General features: G+C 44.5%; 1 protein-coding gene across 1 annotated transcript in view; it reads right to left on the reverse strand.

The window, feature by feature from the left end:
• Positions 1-20,363, reverse strand: part of DNAH12 (dynein axonemal heavy chain 12) — a 937,015-nt gene that overhangs the window by 863,943 nt on the left and 52,709 nt on the right. The window contains exon 5 of the mRNA XM_069206470.1: positions 7,934-8,123. Coding sequence (XP_069062571.1) covers positions 7,934-8,123 — 190 coding nt within the window. The remainder of the gene's footprint in view (positions 1-7,933; positions 8,124-20,363) is intronic.

Below are 20,363 nucleotides of genomic sequence, written 5' to 3' on the forward strand. Positions count from 1 at the left end.
GAGCCATCATGCCAATCTCAAAACATGTTGCTGAGCCATGATCTAATAGAGGCACGAGCCCCATCTCCATTTCCTTAAACCCTGACACCAACTGTTTATGCAACAGGATATAATCCAAACACGCATCATTTTTTATGGGCTGCTGATTTATGTAGAGTTCTCGCATCAATCAGTGTCGATGTCGCCAAATATCAATCATCCCTAAGTCTTCCAGCTAGAATTTCTCCAGGGTGAGAGCATCGTAGTACACTCCTACCAGTTCTGTTTTCATTACTGGTGCTATTCATTACCATGTGTAGCTATTCGCTAAGAGTCAAATGCTGTGGAACACGTCAGGTAAATGAGGTTCCTGTCTTTGTTTGGGAACATATATTGGTGCCATTTTAAGAGGCAAACCCTGGTATATCCCTGAAGCATATTCCTCAATTACCTTTCTTATGGTCAGAAACCCTAATGTAGAAGCTTCAGTGCAGCAAGGGCCCCACAGTGCTTTGTTTTGGCTGATGAAAAAACGGGATGAGGTAATCCCCAGAACAAAGTAGATGCTGATCTTCGCTTAAGAAGTGAGTTTTGTGTAGAAGGCCTATATCGTTATCTCTCTCGACAATTTGTTTTAGATTATCAGACATATGAATGGGTAATTCAGACCCCTGACACTGATTGTCCTGACTGTAACCTGCATACAATAAGGCTATGTGTAAGTCAGGGGGGTACATTAGTGATCGGTGCATGACTCCTTGCTCTTTTCCTTGATAATAAATGAAGGTCTGTGGCGTGGATCTCATAAAAGTACTCCAATGCCCCTCCCACCCAATCATAACTACTCCTACCGTGAAACTTTCTAATCCACCACACAGAAACCACCAAACCATTTAAATCCTGCTAACATTCTGCCCCAAAACACAGACAAGATGGTCAGGCATAACTAAAGCAAGAAAAACCTTCTAACCATCATCAGTACCCAGACATTATTTGGGGATACATTTGTGCATGGCACTAACCATTACCCCATGAACCAGAGGGTAAACCAGTGATGGGAGAAGGCCCGGATGCTCAACACAAGCAGCATCTCCCTCTTTAGTAGGAGAGACATCCCAACTTCTTGGCTCACATCCCCCAGACGTACACTCCCTGCTGGATCTCACAGTGCGGGCCAACATCTGCTTCACCGTCTTGCTTCAAGAGGTACGGCTTTGATCGATGTGCTGTGTCCATAGGCCTCTAGATCTAGACTCTACTCTTCTGTCATGTGGTCTCCGGTGCTCTGGCTTTCTGTATGCTGGACTGACGTTCAAAGGATGCTTGGATCAGGTAATACATGTGCTTTTCACCTGGGGCAGCCGGGAATGATCAGAATGTGTTCACGACCAACATGTACACGGCTCCACCCTCAACTGTTTTCATAGTAAAGAGATTCACATTCCATGAGAATCCCTACATTTTTAAACATAGAAGTGATACCTTTACTATAGAAATATGTTCTGTTACTATAGACGCACATACTATTCATTGTCTCACCACTAGCAGATGGGCTCAGAACTGTAGGAAGCTGGCCTGGTTCCCAGTGAAAACTGTCTAAGCACACTGATAGCAGGCAAAAGGTGGGGGTAACCGTGCCAAAAACAGTGGCTTTCCTACAGGAACACCGTAGTGTTTCTTGGAAATTAGAATATTTTGGGTGTTGATCAGAGGTATGGTTAGAGTGACAGTGACAAGAAGCCTACATTCAGTAAGAATTGTAATGTAAGAAAAACAAAAACTGTTTATAATCTAGGAAACTAGACCTCCTCTTCACTTGGATAGTCAATGGTTCACAAGTTAACCTAAAACACTTTCAAGCTGCAAATGTATTCCCATAGGTAAGTAACCCTTGTCTTTTGCAGCATGAAACTATTCTAGATTCAAGAGCTTATGCACTAATTGCAAATAAGCTCTCCATGAAATTGGAATTGAAATGAAAGGGCTATCAAAATGATTCTTCAAAATAGCCATGCCCTCGCTTGCCTCTTATTTTGTATGATAAATCACACAGTAATATTTAGCTAATGTATGAACTAAGGATCCTTTAACCTTTCTGCATATGTCCAATAAAGAAACAATACTAACAAAAGCCAAGGGTGCTTTATTCTATTATGTGGAGTGAGCCCGGTGTATGTGTTAAAATATCTTGTGAGCTAGCAAACAACACAGCTAATATTCCTGTCACCAACACAACCACAATAGATTTCCAAATCTCCAGCAAATATCTTCCTTGGAAACCATGAGTACTCCTGCAATTGAACTGGCAGACTGAGGTTAATCTTTAAAAAGCCAGACATTTCCCTCTCCCAAAGTTCAGCAGCAGTGACAAGGATGCAGGAGAAAGAGTGCTACCTTCCGAACTGAACTGTGGGGAAAGGACACAATAGTATATAAGTCAGCCATTTAAGCAACACAGAGAACAGGTTTTCAGAAGAAACAGACAGGGTAAATAATGCTGCTCAATTGACAAAATACACCAGTCAAGAACCATGGGCGAGGAGACCACAAAGAACAATAAATATAATCACATTCCAGCGCTGCTTCTAAGTTCTCATTCTGGGTTCAGTTTATGACATTAATGAACAAGTTACTTACCTTCGCTAGCACATTATCTGGTAGAAACAATATCTAGCTGTAAATCACTTGCCTTTGAATTTCCCAGGCGTCAGACTGGAAATCAGAGACTTTCGTGTGAGCAGTACCCCTGCGCGACATAGAGTAGCTTTGTTCAGTTTCGCGCATCACTGGTGGCGTCATTGGCAGCAGAACTGATGTCGCACTCACCTATATATGCGCCACCCAGGCACACGGATATCAGTTACTTTTCGTGGCTTTCCACACCAGAAGCGCAGAGCCATGAAGTGAACTGACGGATTTGTGTCAAAAATAGTGCCCTGTAAGGGGAACAATCCTAGCCCTAGAAATCTGTCCGCGGGGAGGAATGGGTGGGTCTGTAAGAAATCTGCAGCCAGATATTGTCTCTATCAGATAATGTGTTACCGAAGGTATGTAACTTGATCTTCTGATAGAGACTTCTTGTATCACCTTTAAATAGATACCCAGGCTATATCATCCTGGCGGTGGGCTGCGGACAAAATATCTAAACTAGAAAATCCTGTAGGACTGAATGGGGGAAATGCCTGTATCTGCAGACCTGACTTTCCAAGCAGAAGTGTTTGACAAATGTGTGCAGGGACACCCACGTTGCTGCCTAGTAGTTGTCTAGGACGGGGACTCCACGAGCTAACACCATGGTCGCAACTTTTCCTCTGATGGAATGGGCCCATAAACCCTCAGGAGGTTGCTTTTTAGACAGGACGTAGCAGATTTTGGTGCAGAGAATGACCCAGCACAAAATGGTTAATTTCTGTACTGCCCGACCTCTTTGTGCACCAACATACCCCACAAAGAGTTAGTTGTCCACCCGCAGCTCTTTTGGGTGGTCAAGGAAGAACGACAACGCTCTTCTTGGGTCTAAACAGGGAAGTAACTCCTCTTCTTTAGAGGGATGTGGGAGAGTGTAAAAAGTGGGCAGGGTGATAGGCTGTCCGCAGTGGAATGGAGTCAGCAGTTTCTGAAGGAAAGGGCCGGGTGTGAAGCACCACTTTGTTAGGGAACAAAGTAAGATAGGGAAGCTTGGAGGACAAAGCCTGCAGCTCACTCACCCACCGGGCAGAAGTTATCCCCACTAAGTAGGCAGTTTTGATGGTAAGCAGCCAGAGGGGACAATTATGTAGAGGCTCTAAGGAGCACACAGGAGATACTTGAGAACCAGGTTCAGGTCTCACTGAGGCATGATGAAGGGTGAAGGAGCAAACATATGTACAAGTCCTTTCAGAAACCTATTTACAATAGGGGTCTTAAAAAAATAGGGTTGGCCAGGCAGCCGCAGGATGGCCGACAGAGCTGAGATAACCCTTAAGAGTGCCCAGAGCAGAGCCATGCTGGGCAAGGGTAAGAATGAAGAGAAGAATATCAGAAAAAGAGTCAGAAAGAGGGTCAATAGACTTTTCTGTACAGTATTTTACAAACTTTTCCTAACGGTGGAGGGCCACCTGGCTGCCAAGATAACTTGACAGACTTCGGGAGGAAGGTCAAAAGCTATCAACTGTCACCGTACAATCTCCACGGAAGGAGTTCGAAAATTGACAGGTCGAGGTGGAGGACCCTCCCCCGCTGCTGCTGCAACAGAAGATCCTCCTGAAGGAGCAGCCTAATCGGAGAATCCATGCTGATCTTCAGAAGCGCTGGATACCAGACTCTCCGTGCCCAGTCCGGACCCACAAGAATGACTGGGCCTAGTCATTCCTGATCTTCTTTGGAACTCTTGGCAGAAGTGGTATGGGTGGAAAGGTGTACACGAGGTCTGAACTCCACTTCATACAAAAAGCATTTCAGAGTGAGTGCTGCCTTGGAAACTCCATTGAGCAAAACTGCTCACATTGTGTGCTCCCTTTGGAGATGAACAGATCTAACCAATGATCTCCCCACTGCTGAAAGAGTCTATGCATCACCTCTTAATGGAGACATTACTCATGATCTGCTAGGCACTGACTGCTGAGTTTGTCCACCTTGGCGGTCAGAAAACCTGCCAGGTGTTGAACCAGCAGGGTTATGCCATTCTGTTCCAGCCATGTCCAGAGAAGCAGGGCCTCTTGACAGAGGGTCCATGACTCCCACCACACCCTGCTTGTTGCAGTACCACATGGCGGTGCTGTTGTCCGTGAACACTCGCACTAACTTCCCCTTGACAGAGGGAAGAAATGCTTTCAGTTTATGTGGAGTCCGGATTCTGCCGGAGACGAGAGTCCTCTGATCTTCACCTTTCCCGATTGGACGACCCATCCCAGGAGTGACACATCTGTCACTACTGTAAGATCAAGTTGGGAAAGGGAGAGGAGTCTGCCTTTGAACCAATTGCAGTTTACAAGTCACCACTGCAGGTCCTTTGCAGTACCCTTCGAGATCTGGACCATGTCAGAGAGACTCCCCTGATGCTGCACCCACTGGAACTTCAGCTGCCTCTGAAGAGCCCACATAAGCCATCTGGCACGATTGACCAGCAGGATGCAGGAGGCCATGAGGCCCAGCAGCCTCAGAGTCATTCTCGCCAAAATCCAGGATGGAGGCTGAAACATCTGTATCATAACAGTGAAAGGGCTCGTGGCCTACCTTGAAACGATGGTAACGCCTGTGGGCAGGCAGGATGGGCCAAGAGAGCTGTAACTTCCTCTCGGAGCAAGGTTAAATGATCCTCCGCCAGCCGTTCTTGTGTTGGTGGTATAGGGGGAGGGAAAGATTGGAGAAGGCAGGAGTAGCCCCTACAAATGATCTGCAAGACCCATTTGTCCGATTTAGTAGACTGCCAGTGTAGGAGATGATGTTGGTTTCTCCCTCCAACTGGACACCCATGGTCTTGCAGAACCAGACAAGGAGGGCTTAGAGGCTGCAGCTGCTAAAGGGTTGGTGGCTGATGACTTCTGGCTACTAGACCCATGGGGTCAGAATGCTCCTCATCCACATCCTCAAACATTTTGGGGAGCCTCCACAGGACGGTAGCTGGCATAGGGCTGGTGGGTTGGCACGCCCCTTACGAGCCACAGAAGTTGCAAAAGGCAGACTGGGGATGAGGTGCCACTGAGAGGCCAGAGGCCTGTAGCCCGCGAGTCCTTGAAGCGCTCAAGTGCAGAGTCTGCCTTCTTTCTGAAGAGATGAGTCCCATTCGAAAGGCATGTCCATTAGGTTGGCCTGGACATCCCCCGAAAAGCCAGATTTCCTCAGCCAGGTGTGGCCCCCTCAAGGCTACTGTTGATGAAACCGCTCTGCCTGTGCCCAAACCACACCGGATGATGAACTTAGCTGTATCTCTCCTGTCGTTTACAGCTTGGGAGAGGATGGCCCAGGTCTCCTCCGGGACCCGTGGCAGCACTTGCACAACCATATTCCACAAATAGGCAAATGGTGTTCACTGACTGCAATGTTAGGCTGGTGGAAGAAAACATTTTCTAGCCTAAGTTCTCTAGTCTCTTGCATTCCCCGTCTGGGGGAGCGGCAGGGAATGCGCCATGGGAAGTTGAGGCTTGGACTACTAAGTTTTCAAGGGTGGGATATTGGGTGAGGAAATTATGATCACCTGGGGCAGGGCGATGGCAGTGGGCAATTGTCCTGTTTACAGGAGCCCCTGTGCTGGGCTGGGACTAGGTTCCCAGCAGGACATCAGTCAATGCCTCATTAGAGGGCAAGAGGGGATAAGATGAGGAAGTCCCAGGCTGAAGCACTTCCGTCAAGAGGTTAGTCTTGACTGCCACTGAGGGAAGTTTGAGGTCAAGGACCTACGCTGCCCTCTTGACTACCATTGTGTAAGATGCTACCTCCTCCGTAACCTCAGTGGGAAGACAGCAGGCCAATATATTGCCAGGCAGTCCAGTCCACTGCCATCTCCTAGTCCATCATATCGATTGGGTTGTATAACGTATTCCAAACAGTCCAGTGTACCCGCCTCTCTTCCTCCCTGCCTGGCTGCTCCACAAAATGGTTAGGCAATGATTTAGAGCCACTGGGTCCTGTCAGCGGGTGAGGAACATCAGAGTTCTAGGCACAATTCTGCAGAGATGCTGTCAGGTCCAACGCCAACTCCTGTCGATCAATGCAGTTCTGACTCCGAGTCGTCTGGGATGAGAATGGAGTGGGCTCCAGTAGCGCTGGGAGCATCAGCTTTGGGATCAGCACCAGAGAAGGTTGAATTGGCACAACAGGCACTGATACGGATCCATGGTAGAATCCATGAGACCCCAATGGAGCCGAGGCTGAAGTCTTGGGCCTACAACCTGATGGGCCTTCTCCAATCCTGTGGGGCCAGAAGGTGGTCCAGAGGGATTCGGCCCACTTGAATATGTGGTGCATGGCCCTGTAGAAGTCTTATTTGAGCGGGGGTCACAGGGAAAGGCAGGGAGAGGTCACAGGGAGAGGCACGGAGCAAGACCTGGCAATGACTCTGCAGAACCGTGCCTAAAACATCGATGTTCCTCACTCAGTGCATCAGCCGACGGATGAGGAGAAGTTGAAGTCCGTTAAGACTTCTTCTTCTTCTTCTTCTTCTTCTTGTGCCTCTTCCCTGAGTGTCTGAGGGATCGAATGTGATGAAGAGGATTTGCGGCTCATGGAGCAGTGCCGCAACTGTCTCCTCAATCTCATAGGAGTCACGCTTGCTGGTGTTGGCCGCTGGGCTTCAGCCAGTTTTAGGAAACGCTCCCTCAAAGCCTTTAACGCCATGGCCTGGCAGTCCTAGCACAACTTTGAGTCATGGTTGCGCTTGAGACACCATAAACAGACCAGATGGGGGTCTGTAGCCGATATGGTGTGGTGACAGGTGCCACACGGCTTGAAACCTGCCTTCTTAGAAGATATTCCTTTGACACACTCCAAAAATAGTCGACAAAACTAAAAACTAAAAACTGTCAAAAAAAGAGGCAGAAGGTAGCTCTTCTCCTGATCAGCTCTCACTGGCATGGAAAGAAAAGAATTCAAGTCTGCATGCCTGGGTGGCGCCTATATAGGTGACCACAACGTCACTTATGCCGATGATGCAGCGCGGAACCAAACTAAGCCACCCGACGTCACGCAGGGAAACTGCTCATTCAAAAGTTTGCGGATCCAGTCTGACGCCTGGGAAATTCAGAGGTAAGGAATCTGCAGCTAAGTGTCTCACAGATCATTATGACAAAGTCAATCTTCACCAGCAGGATTGTGGTGCAATGCACATAATGATATGCACTACACAATAAATGCACTCCTTAAGGTGTATATGGAATATAAATATTTGCCTTAACTATAAATGCATCAAACTGCTGAGATGCTTAATTAAATCTCTTGCTTTACAGCTAACACTGTTAGGCCATAGCATATTACTCACCCAAATATCTCTTCATGCTCTTTTCAAAGTCTTTTGTTATCTCTTGCAAAAGCTCTTGAACCAAGTCTTGTTTTGGCTTTCCTTCTTTCAGGGACTGAGGCACCCGTGACAGAATAGAGTCCAACCACTTATTCTGGATTGGAACCACAGGACTACTTTCTACTCGCTCCTTCATGAAGATGTAATTTAACTGAAAAGAGAAATGTAATACTAGAAAAGGACCACGTGTATGATCAATTCACCTCGGTATGCAACTCAGTGTCAAACTATATTATAAATAGGCAGAGTTAAATGTTAAAATAGTGCATCAGTAAAACTCTCCATTTAAAACGCAGACTAATAAATATTGCTTAGTTGACAAGAAAGGTACTGGTGTTGTTTTCCTCCCCAATTGCTCCTACTGCATCTGCTTTAACACTTGTCTCAAAGGGGCAGTGGCTGACATCCACCTACCTTTCCAAGTATGATCTTTGAGAAGTAGGAGCTTTCCAATTCCTATTATGGTTCGATTGTCAGCTTGCAGAACAGCTTCAAGTCCCTTGCTGATTATGCTGTGCTGTGGGTGATTGTGGGTCTGATGGGTGAAGGGTAAACCATGCATGTGGAAGCAAATGTCTCTACACATCCTCTACTTTTCTGAATTGAGGAGGCATCCCTTCATCCAGCTTTGGGTAGGTTAAAAGCTCATTTTAGCAATACTTGGCAGGCAAAATTAGAATGATTTAGATCTGTTTCCTGATCCCTTATGTTTCATCTCCCCATCAGGACATCTTCAGTGCTCCACCAGACTGAGCCTACACTGGGTTAGTTTACCAAGTCCTCCTCTCCAACATTAGATCATGCTCAACCTTCTGCAGGTGAAGCCCAGATTGCAGTGCTAGGCCGCCTGAAAGAGATTCTCAAAGCAATTCTTTGACACATGCACACCCGAGAGGATAACATTTACTTTTTTAACAATAAGCCGAAATCCAAGCCAAAATAGTATATTTGGCTGAAAATGCACACAATACAATTATTATCCATGAAAGCCATGTGAAGGAACATCTGGGCAGTGGTATTTAACATGTTTCTGGAAGCAAAACAAGAAATTGATAATTACTGACTGTTCGAAAAGATCGCAGATTGTATGGAAATGCGAAATTACAATGCAAAAGGGGAAGGATAGAAATCAAAAATTGAAGCTCTGGTGGATCTCGGGAAGAGCTGCTGCACACATTGGATGTGTCCAAAGACACGGAAAGCATTAACAATTTTAAGGGAGCCTGACATGAGGCAAGAGACCCTGACGTAACCCAAAACTAAGGAGCGATCAAATGTTAGGTGAGGACCAAAGCTGACAAACTTCATACTGGGAAGAAGAAATCTACTTTATATACCGTATGCCATATACCCAGGAGGTGGATGGTTTTAGGACTGTCCTATTCCACGCTCTTTTATACCTTTTTTCTTTATGTCTGTAACTTCTCAATCTCCATATTAGGGGATGAATAGGGAGGGCTGGATCATGGACGGCTACACTATTGTGTGGCTTGCATGCTGTTGCTAATTTAGATTCAGCTCCTTAAAGTTGGCATCTCTTTTCTCCTTTCGGTAGGAACCTCTGCCACACTTACACAGCTAGTTCCAGGATCGCTCATTTGGGAACACAATGCCACTTGTTTGCTTTCTTGTAGTGATTGTTAGGAGATAGCTCATTTCAGCCAGATGAAATGAATTAACTGCTCTACGTCTCTCTCTCACAGTGCAACAGGAATGCTAGCCTATTATATAAACAGCATCAGTGCAATTATTCAGTGAGAGGAGCACTTCTGTACTGGGCCTATCATGAATCCGCTGTGCACTGTGACTGAGATGCAGGCCTGCTGACTCTGACCTCCTTCCTACCAAGGGGATAACTTATACTGGCTTTCAGACACCCAACACTGAGGTATGGGGTTTAGACCATCCCAACTGATCTGGGAGGGATATTCCCTCTATGCTCTCTTTAGTATAGTATTAGATACAGATAGCAGTACACAACAGCATTAGCAACAATTGCCATGGTTGAACTGTTTATCTTATTCACCATTTTTGCAATCTTGATTACCTTAGTATAGTTAGCTGGGTTCTGGTTGCATTCCCCCACCCCCCCACTTTTTGCCTGGTTTTTAGATGCAACTTTGACCGAAGTCCACTGGGTCCCTACTAACCAGGTCCCCAGGGCCAGTGTTCCTTCCCTAAAACAAGGCACATGGGGCCATATGTACGAACATTTTTTCCCATAGACAGAATGGGTAAAAACCTTTGCTACATATGGCCCATGGTCACTTGATCCCCAAGTGACCAGACCCTCCAGCCCCACTGTAAGTCCCTAGTAAATGGTACCCCTGGTACCTACGGCATGAGTACTTAAGAGGGCCCCTCAGAGAATCACAACATGTGCCACACTGAGGGACCCAGCACCAACCTTATGCAGACTGCCATTGCAGGCTGCGCGACAAGGCGCTCCCAAAATTGAAAACATGACATGGCACACAGTCTGTGTGCCATGTCCCCTAAACACTGCATGCAATATATGTAAGTCACTCCTCTAGGAGGCCTTACAGCCCTAAGGCCAGGTGCATTAAATTACATGTGAGGGCATATCTGCATGAGCAGATATGCCCCTGCTATGTCTTTACCGATTCTCAGACATAGTAAGTGGCCACGGAAGCCATTTTAAATACATGTGCTGGACACTGATTACTACGAGTTTCCCAGCTACATGAAGGCTTCTCCGAATATAGGGATTTTTGGTATAAAACAACTCTGTTTAATAAGCCCTCACTGATGCCAGTGAGGGATTTATTAATAACTGCACCGAGAGGGCCCCTTAGAGGTGCCCCCTGAAAACCTACAAGCTACTAGTGGGTTGACTGTCTGGTCCTGACCAGTTGAGCCACCATGGATGCATTTCTGACCCCCAAGGTGAGAGCCAGCACTCTTGTGAGCCAGAGACAAAAGCCTGTACTGGGGGGGAGGGGGTGTTATCACCTCACACAGGCATGATAGACATTCCATTACCTTTGTAATGCAACCCAGGTCTCTCCAGATGGTGGAGATGACCGACCCCTCTGTCCTGACCCCACTTTTGGTGGTAGCACAGGTGGGAATATTAGTTAAATTAAGAGGGGTGCCCACTTCATGCCAGTCCCACCCCTAAGGTAGACGAGCTGAAGTGGACACTACTTTTCAAATTTCTCTATCTTGTTGGGAAGGAATTAGGTCACTACGGGTTAGGGTTATGGCCACTTCTCAGCAGAAATGGTCATGAGAAGGTTGTAGTCACCATAAAGGTGGTCCACCCATTGGCTTCCACTTAGCACTCCCTGTAACTCCACTAAATTGAGTATTTAGGTGGGACCGCTGAACTCTAGTACTCAGATTTCAACAACCTAAGAAGACCTGGACAAAGAAGAATTGCACACATAGAAGAGGAAAAGAAGAAGCAGCTGACCTGGAACCAGCCCCTCCGGCCTGCCTGCTGACCATGAAGCATCCTGCACAAGAAGCCATCTTGTCCAGCCTCCAATGAAGTCTCAAGTCTCCAGAGGACAACGTACTTGCCTTGCAACAAGAAAATCCAAAGAAAAGACTCTGTAGCTTCTGGAACCCTGAAACCTGACACCAGAAGTGATTACTGCACCAGACGTCCACAACCCAAGGTGAAGCCAACCAACAGTGCCAGCACAGGTCCCCATATGCCCAGAGACCGAGTACAGTGTGGTCTCACCCATCTTGGTATCTCCCGAGATGCTTGCAGCCTCTGCATGTAGGCGCCCTCTCCCACAGACTTGTGGTGAGAGAAAATCTGACATCTCCAGCAACCACTGCACCTGTGACTTCTGACGTCAGCTGAGGTGGGTCATCAGTGCCAACAACATCCCCTGGCTCCTAAGAGCTTGACTACACCCTGGATCCGCCTCTGCCGGACTCCCCGATGACGTCTGGAGCCTCAACACACAGGAACTCCTGACTGCAAGTGCTCCCAGACGTGAAAACCCGATGTCTAAACACACCCCTGCATCCGTCACCCCTGGGTACAGGAGAAGAGGACCAAAGGTGCACTTATGTCTCCCGAGCACTCCAAGTCCACTACCTATCTGCTTTTTGTCCCTGACTGACTTCCTAGCCAGAACCTGCAGCCTGCCTACACGAGGACCAAAGTCCCATAGGAAACCATTGGGCACCCAACGCCTTACTGCACCTCTGCACCTGGCCGCACCAATGCCGCCCAGTGTGACCTGTTGGTGTGGTTTTAATCAGTGCTCATTACTTACCTCAACTCCCTGAGATTGGCTTTGTAAGTCGTTGTTAACCCTGTGTTTTCTGGACACTGTTTTCCTCCATAGGATAACATTAAGAAGAACTCTGAATATTTAACTGTCCATTTCTGAAACTGCAAAGTATTTATGCTTAAAATTCTACTTACCTGATTGCAATTTCTTGGGTTTGAAATATATAGAAAAAGAATTGCTATTTTTCTAAATTGGTCTCTGACTTATTCTTTAAGCATGTGCTCATTTATTGCCTCTGGGAGTACAACAAATGCTTAGCACTTCCCTCTGATAAGCCTAACTGCGCGCCCACACTACCACAAATTGAGCATTAGTTTGATCTGCTTTTGCCTCTGCAATACCAACTGGGGATCCACTGGACTCTCTGCACAGTGTACTTTATTTTAGAGCACTATGTAGCAAGCCAGCTTCCAACACTTAGAATGTCTCATCTTGAAAATAATCACACCACAAGCTTTTTATACAAGAATACAATTATTTCAATAAATTTCAATAAATCTTTTAAAATGCTTTTTGTATCTTTCCTTTGTGCAAGAGTGCCTAACAAAAGGTAAGATCTGTTTTCCACTGATTCCCTGGGAATCACAGTGTCATTATCGAGGTTGCAACAACATCTTTCCCTGTTCTGTTTGGGGGTGGATGTGGTACTGAGATAGCAGAGGTACAACACACACTGATGGTATACATGGACTGAATTTCTTTATTGTGAAGTTCATATTGGTCTAATACACAGTCCTGCTATATTTGCAGGAAACCTATAACAACATGATCAAGTGATAGGTTTCATAGGTGTGCTGTAGAGTCCCTGACATCCTTATTTTGATGCATTTCAAGATATAAGTGGAAAATAAACAAACCACTCAGAAAAAGAATTCTTAGAGAAAAAAGGAAATGGTGCCCCAATACACAGCAAAATCATACTAGACAATAAATCCCTCTACCTTAGAATTTTGGAAGACTACACTACTGCATCATGCCCCGCAGAGTGTCAATTATTGGGAAGATACAGGTATACAATCATGGATGTCTTTTAGGGTTCACCTAAGGACGCAGCTTCGACCCCTGGCTTGCCTCTTGTGGCCCCTAAAACTGGATTTGCGACCCCTGGATGTAGAGGTGGCAAGGTCAGTGTCTGGAACACAGTGGTAGCTCATATTTAAAAAAAATGCAAAAATGCTATTAAATATATGTTGTGTGCGTGCTTCCAGGTGGGGGGGGTGTTTATATGAGTGTGTGTGTAGGTGTGAGTGTGTGTAAGCATGTGTGGACAGTGAAATTTAAGGACTAAGTGAGTGTGATGGGTGTGCGATGTCACTTCCTCTAACCCTGTCATTTTAGCGAATTGACATTAATGTATTCAATGTCCTCTACAAATTGATGGGTTCATAAACGCAGGGAGATTGATAAGACTTTTCTGAATTCATGGAATTCCCATAGTGAAAAACTAGGATCACAAGTAACTTTCCTTTTTCACCATGGGATTCTCTCTGATTTTCATAAAAGGTAGAATAGAGTAGCAAGCTAAACCTACCCCAAATGTGTGATCACAACCACAAAACTTAAAATCCTAGGCAAGTAAGTTGTGAAGAGGAGACTCACCCACTTGAGTATTGCAGTCTATGTCCAGATAATATTGTTTACTAAAAGCATGGCCTGATCTTTAGGTGGTGGCCTTACAAGCATCAGGAATGGGGATATTTCTCATTAGTGCACCAGCAGAATTTCTCATCAGTGAAGCAGCAGAATGTGCCCTAAACGTAACAGATAAGGGCCTTTTAGCGTTTTCATAACTCTTAACAATGCTAGAAACTATCCAATTGACTACAGTCTATTTAGAAGTTATACTTGTTTAGCTTTACAAATCTCTTGTCAGATCCAAATATTAACAAAAGTTGATATTGAGGCTATGTATCAACTTCTCACCCGGTGACTTTGGATTGAGGAAAAACGTGGAGAAGGAAATAATGTAATGTGAAATTCAGAAACAATTTGTGGCCAAATGATGAGTTTGTCATGACACTTTATTAAGATGGAATGGAATGTGTGAGTACTTTTTGCCTTTGTTAGAAGATTTGAACTGCACATGTGGGATTTTTCTTCCTCTTTCTAGGTCAATCGACATTAGAGTCTATTCCTACATTTTCATTTTCTAGACCTTCTCTTCTGTATGAGGACCAGAAGAACAAGTTGCTTACCTTTGGTAATGCATTATCTGGTAGAGGCAGGATATAGCCGCTGATTCCTTACTTTAGAATCTTCCCCAGGCACAAGCCTGGATCTAGAAACTGAGTGTTGGAAGAGGGCGTCGCGCGGCTCCATATCGATGTTGTCCACTAGATGACTTCAGGGTAGTTCATATAACCCCCTCGCCGACACACAGACTTCAGTTTCTTCCATGACTATTTTCTGCACTGAAAACATAAAGCCCCATATAGAAACTGCCTATTGAAACTGCATGCACAAAAGACACCCATATGTCATGCAATCACCAAATTGGTAATTCAAGGTGTAGATTTACATAACAAAACCTCTGAGACCAAAGGGGACTCAGATCACAGAGTGGGGAGGATGGGAGGATCATTAAGGAAGCCGCAGCTAGATCCTGTCTCTACCAGATAATGCGTTACTTAAGGTAAGTGACTTGTTCATCTGATGGAGACATTTATCTGGAGATCCCTTACTTTAGAATCAGACACAAAAGTCATAGTAACTCGGAGGAGGGAATTTGAACTGAGATTTCCAAAAACAGTCTCCAAGTATCACAAATCCGGTCTAGAACAAGAGAAGAAGACCGGACAATCATAATAATTAAGGTGAGTAATAACGATATCAAAACCTGTGGAAGGAACCACAGGTAAATAAAACCATAAGACATGAAAAACATGGGAATAAGCTCATCCATGTTAGTATGTCAAATGTGTGTCAGAAGCGACCCAACAATATTGAGAGTCTCTAACCAGAAGAAAACCGGTCTAGTACAGGAGAAATAACCATGCATTCATAAGAATACCTATGAGGAACACATACTCTTTACTAAAAGACTGTGTAAATGACCACAGTAATAAAAAGCCATAAAAACATTAATAGCATAGAGATAGCATCACCCATGATCGAAACCATTAAAAATCTGTCCCTAGAACGTAACCGGTTTAGAACAATGAAAAAAACAGGCATTCATAATAATGTAGGTTAGCCTTAACATATTTCACAACGTAAAACTCTTGGGTGTCACCACGGATAAAGAGTCACAAACATTCAAAAACATGTGATAAAGAAAATTCATGTTAATATGACCAATCGGTGTTAGAGGCAAACTAGCAAAATGAATTTTAAGCTACTTGCCCTCTTAATGGGATCGGAAACCATGCACAATCACCCCATCCACACTGTGGAAAGGACCACAGCAATGACATCATAAAGATAAAGAAAACATGGGTAAGAAACATTACTGATGACCGTAGGACAATATTGTCAAATGAGCTAGTGAAGATACATCTATTTGTTCTTTTATGTGAACTGAAAATGCATGTTCTACCCTGTTGGGACACAGAGCTGAATAACATGCAATTTAGCAATACCTCTTACCATGTAGAGGTATATCCTAACCAGACCTACACTATGAGACACACATTGAATATTTATTTCTTGCAGAGAAAACATGCAATTGCTTTAAAAAGAAGTTTAAGACAACAACAGCAACCATTTGGCATGTAAATACTTTCCATAGTAAATGTTGCTAGAGATGATATAAACATCTTCAAGACATTCTCAATAAATCTACCTACTGACATAAGAGTATAATAAACAAACGCTGATGTAGTAACCAACAAAATATATAAATATTTCTATTTATTTATTTTTAAAAGCTGAATAAAAACAGCAAGTATGAAAAAGGGAACCTTGGTAGTGTGGTGGAAACCAAGGTGAGTATGTGACTCGTATAATGAATAAGACTCATCTACAGATGAACCAGACAAAGGTGTCAATGACGCAAAAACAGAAAACCTACAGTATTCTGAAATAAAAAATCCATCTGATTTTGTATATTCCATTTTATGATAACACTTCTATAAGTGTGAACCCAACATATAACAACTAGAGTCAGGTAACAATGAAAACAGTTGTACCTAGATGAGGTATTATCATCTAACCTCCTCATGCACAACAGACATAAATATATTCATAGAGAAGAAAAAATACCCCTGAAGAGAGTAAAACCGTTCCAAGAGGATGAAAGCCTTGAATGCAAATGGAAAAGCGCAGAACAACTGCTAAAGAGTCAAATAATATTAATTATTCTATACAAGAGAAAGAACCAAATCAACAAAGAGATGTGTCTCAAGGAAGACCCATGATAAACTGACATATGCCAGGAAAAGAAAATAATTATGTTCAAAGAGCATATCGACAGCATAGAAATGTCTACACCAATGTGAAGAAAATCTGTCAACTGTGATGGCTATCTAATATAAAACCTTTACAACCAAAACAAGGAAAACCTAAGGTACCCAAATTGATACTTCCTTGCTTCTAAAGTATACAATTTACCCAAAAAGTACAAAAAACTGATGCTACCATATCATATGTAAAAGTAGTCAGTACACCGCAATTAGTGTACATCAACAGCTACCTTGTTTGACAGTGCAAAAAAAGAGTTAGTAAACAGACACCCTTAATGCTGTAGAATCCTTATAAAGATGCCTCTTTGAACAGAGATTAAACAATATATTGACACCCCCAAGGAGCTGTTAATATTACAAGTTCCCCCTACGAGGGATAATAGTATAATTCCATAATCTCACAATTTAGAAAACAAACTCTCTGCAGAGTGAGCAACTCCGTACACATAAATGAAGGTGTAATAGCCCACCAGTTAAGGAATCCTGACTGTGGGCGGATACATATGAATGCTCACCGGCACACAAGCAAATACTCCACTTAGAATATGGTATATACCATGTAGGGAAGAACCCTTAAGCACAAACTCTTCTTCAGAGTAAAGTAAACAATATTACCTTTATGTCAGGTGTATTAAAAAGTGCTAACACTCTAAGAGGCTGTTAACTGACAAACCTGAAGCAGAAAGCCATTGCTCTACACCAAGTGATGACAATAATGAAAGCAGCCTTGAAACATCAGGCATGAAAAGCACCATAGGGTTCCAGGGCACTATACACCCCAATAACAACTTAAGGAAAAATAACACCTGCCAAAAGCAGGAACACTCACCAGGTTCCACCATTAGGTGGAACACACATAGCTGTGAAATAAGTAAAGACAAATAACCTCCTACTAGCTAAAGGGTAGAAAAGAACCAAGCAAATTCGCCATTCTCCCCCTACTGTCATGAAAACACCTTAAAATGGATTCTGCCTGTGCATCAAATAAATGGGCACAATCAAAAGGCAAGCAATGTGACTTGGACTGGTTCTGGAAATCCGGAGGTATGTAATAAACAGGCACGGTGATGTAGCGCAACTGAGGAAGCCTAGCTCAACCAATAGAGTCAGTAGTATCCATACTACAGCAAATGATTAGTTTAGCTACTTGCTGGCCATCTTGAATGACAGAGGTATGAGTGCTCCTGATATCTTCTGGAAGCGGAGGCAAGATGTTTGACAATGAGTCCCATAATGAATGAGAGAAACATCGTAGAACACAAGATGTATTTACAGAGCATAGAGAAGAACTTGTGGGGGAAAAATATGCCTGCCACAGGGTCTAGACTCCTGGAACCTCCATCAGATGGGGCATGTGGGAGAGACTCAATATCATGGGAGGCCAAGGCAGCCTGTACCACCAAAATTCGATGAGTAGGATGTCTTAGGAGACAAGGTGGATCACCAGGGGCAGGTCCTGCCTGTGAGAAATTGCCCGATCATCATGGACCCCCCTCTATCAGACTTGGACCAAGCCCCCAACAAAATGTTATGTAGGGCTTCCCTGTAAGGAAACAGTGGTTCAAACCCTGTTTGGCCTTGATGGAGAACATCAATTAGGGGATCCGAAGTTAATTCCAGTGAAGGATGTGTTAGATCCAAGCCTGCAATAACCCTTCTCAGCATGTCAGCAGGAGAGGAGCGCTCCACCGTAGCAAGTCCTGGGGAGTATTCGGTAGGCCTGAGACTGGGGAAGAATCCAAGCCACTATCTCACTATCTGCAGGTAAGTCAGCTAGCCAGCTGCCCTCTCACTGAGGTTGATGAATATCCAACTCCTCTACCACCTGTCCATCATGTCCCTCAGAAGGGCAAACATGAGTGGACTCTCCTGAAAGTGGAGGAAGATCAGGGATAACCGGCATGAATGGGGCCGTACGAGAAGTCGACTGGTAGGGAGAAGGTGATTCCTTAATGTCGATTTCGACTTCAGATGGAGAGAGGGATTCGACTTCGATCGGTGCAGCCATCAGAGATGCCGGAGTCGGCTGATTGGTTACCGGCACCGAAAGTGGAAACCCCGAAGGGCTGTTCATCGGCACCGTAACAGCTTTGTCAACTGAGGCTAAAGGCCTAAGTGAAGCCAAGGGTGAAACCACCAGATTGGACACAGTCAGGGCACTTTGCACCTCCTTGGGACCCACAGGCACTCCAGAGGAAGGCAAGAGTCGCCCCAGTCCCTGGAAAGGGAGAGAGACTCAGGGTAGACTCCGACCTCAACTCGTCAACCGAGGAATGGTGGGAGGCTCTATGCTGTGAAGTTGGCAACTTCCGTGACTTCGAGCACTTGTATCAGGACTTACCTATTGATATCAATGGAGAATGGCATCCACGAGAATGACTCCTTGAATGGGCCCACAAATAGATGCAAAGGGGATCTTGATCAACAGGAATTCTGGGACGGCTCTGACATCCGCACCGCCAGAAGCTTCATACGATGCTCCCCCAGAGTTTTTGGCTGAAGTTGACGACAGGAGTCGCACTGTTCCCAATCATGGTGCTCGCCCAGACATCACATACAAATCGAGTGGGGATCCATGGCCAACATTTGTCATTCACAGGACCCACAGGGTTTGAACCCCAGAGACATGGACAGGAAACAAATCACACTGTTCCAATGACAAAAACGTCAAAGTAGGCTAAAAGCGTCGAAGAAGGTCATTACTGGATCTGCATTGCAAGCACAGAAAAGAAGCAAACTGACATTGGCACATCAGCGAGGGGGTTTTATGGACTACATTGATGTCACATCCGGTGGACAGGGTTGATACAGAGTCACGCGATGCCCTCTACCAACACGCAGACGTGCTATAGGAAAATCGTTTTCGGATCAAGGCTCACACCTGGGGAAGATTCTAAAGTAAGAAATCTGAATCTAGATGTCTCTATCAGATCAAGATGTTTCATTGAATGACAACCCCAATATCTTTTGTTGTACATGAAGGGTAAAAGTTGTAAGCCAAGGCCAAGGCAAACGTCTTACTGAAATCCCATGACAAATGCCTGCTGTGGCCAGATCAGTAATATCTCTAGCTGCAACTATCAGGCTATCTGAAGTTAAAATGCCTTCCTTTACTATTTCAAGCACGTTATCCCTATTTTTCATTGAAAGGGACTCCAGGAACTGATTCATTGAAACTCCACAGAAAGCAAAACAGGGTACTCAAAAGCACAGACAACTTGGCAGCTTTCACTATACCAAAGTTTGCAGAAATCCCATTTCCTACTCTCTCTTTGTTCTAGTGTTTTTTTTTTTTAGCAGATTAAGACAAATTGATCCAGCTGCAAAATATTGGTCCTTTGCGCCTACCACAAATAAGGAATCTACAGGCAACACTTCCCTCTAGAACTTAGGGTTAGGGAAACTTATTTTCCAAGTGACGTTTGACAGACCATACAAAGAAGGTATAATCCATTAGTGACTGTTAGGTTTCAAAGGTATGGGAACTAGCAAAATAATAGTTTGACCTTGAGGTTTTGTTTGAATTGTTTAAAAAATGATTAAAATGCTGACTTCAGGAGTTGTTGCCTTGAGATTAAACCTTTTTAATGCACTATTCAAGAGCTCATGAGAGTCCATTAGGTCATCAATAGTCGAGATCAGTGATGACCCATCCAAGTCTGGAGCTTGAGATGAAGACCTGCATCATCTCCATTTTTTAGAAAGAGATTCTAA

Source organism: Pleurodeles waltl, chromosome 9 (assembly GCF_031143425.1).
Source record: "Pleurodeles waltl isolate 20211129_DDA chromosome 9, aPleWal1.hap1.20221129, whole genome shotgun sequence".
NCBI classification, from domain to species: Eukaryota; Metazoa; Chordata; class Amphibia; order Caudata; family Salamandridae; genus Pleurodeles; species Pleurodeles waltl.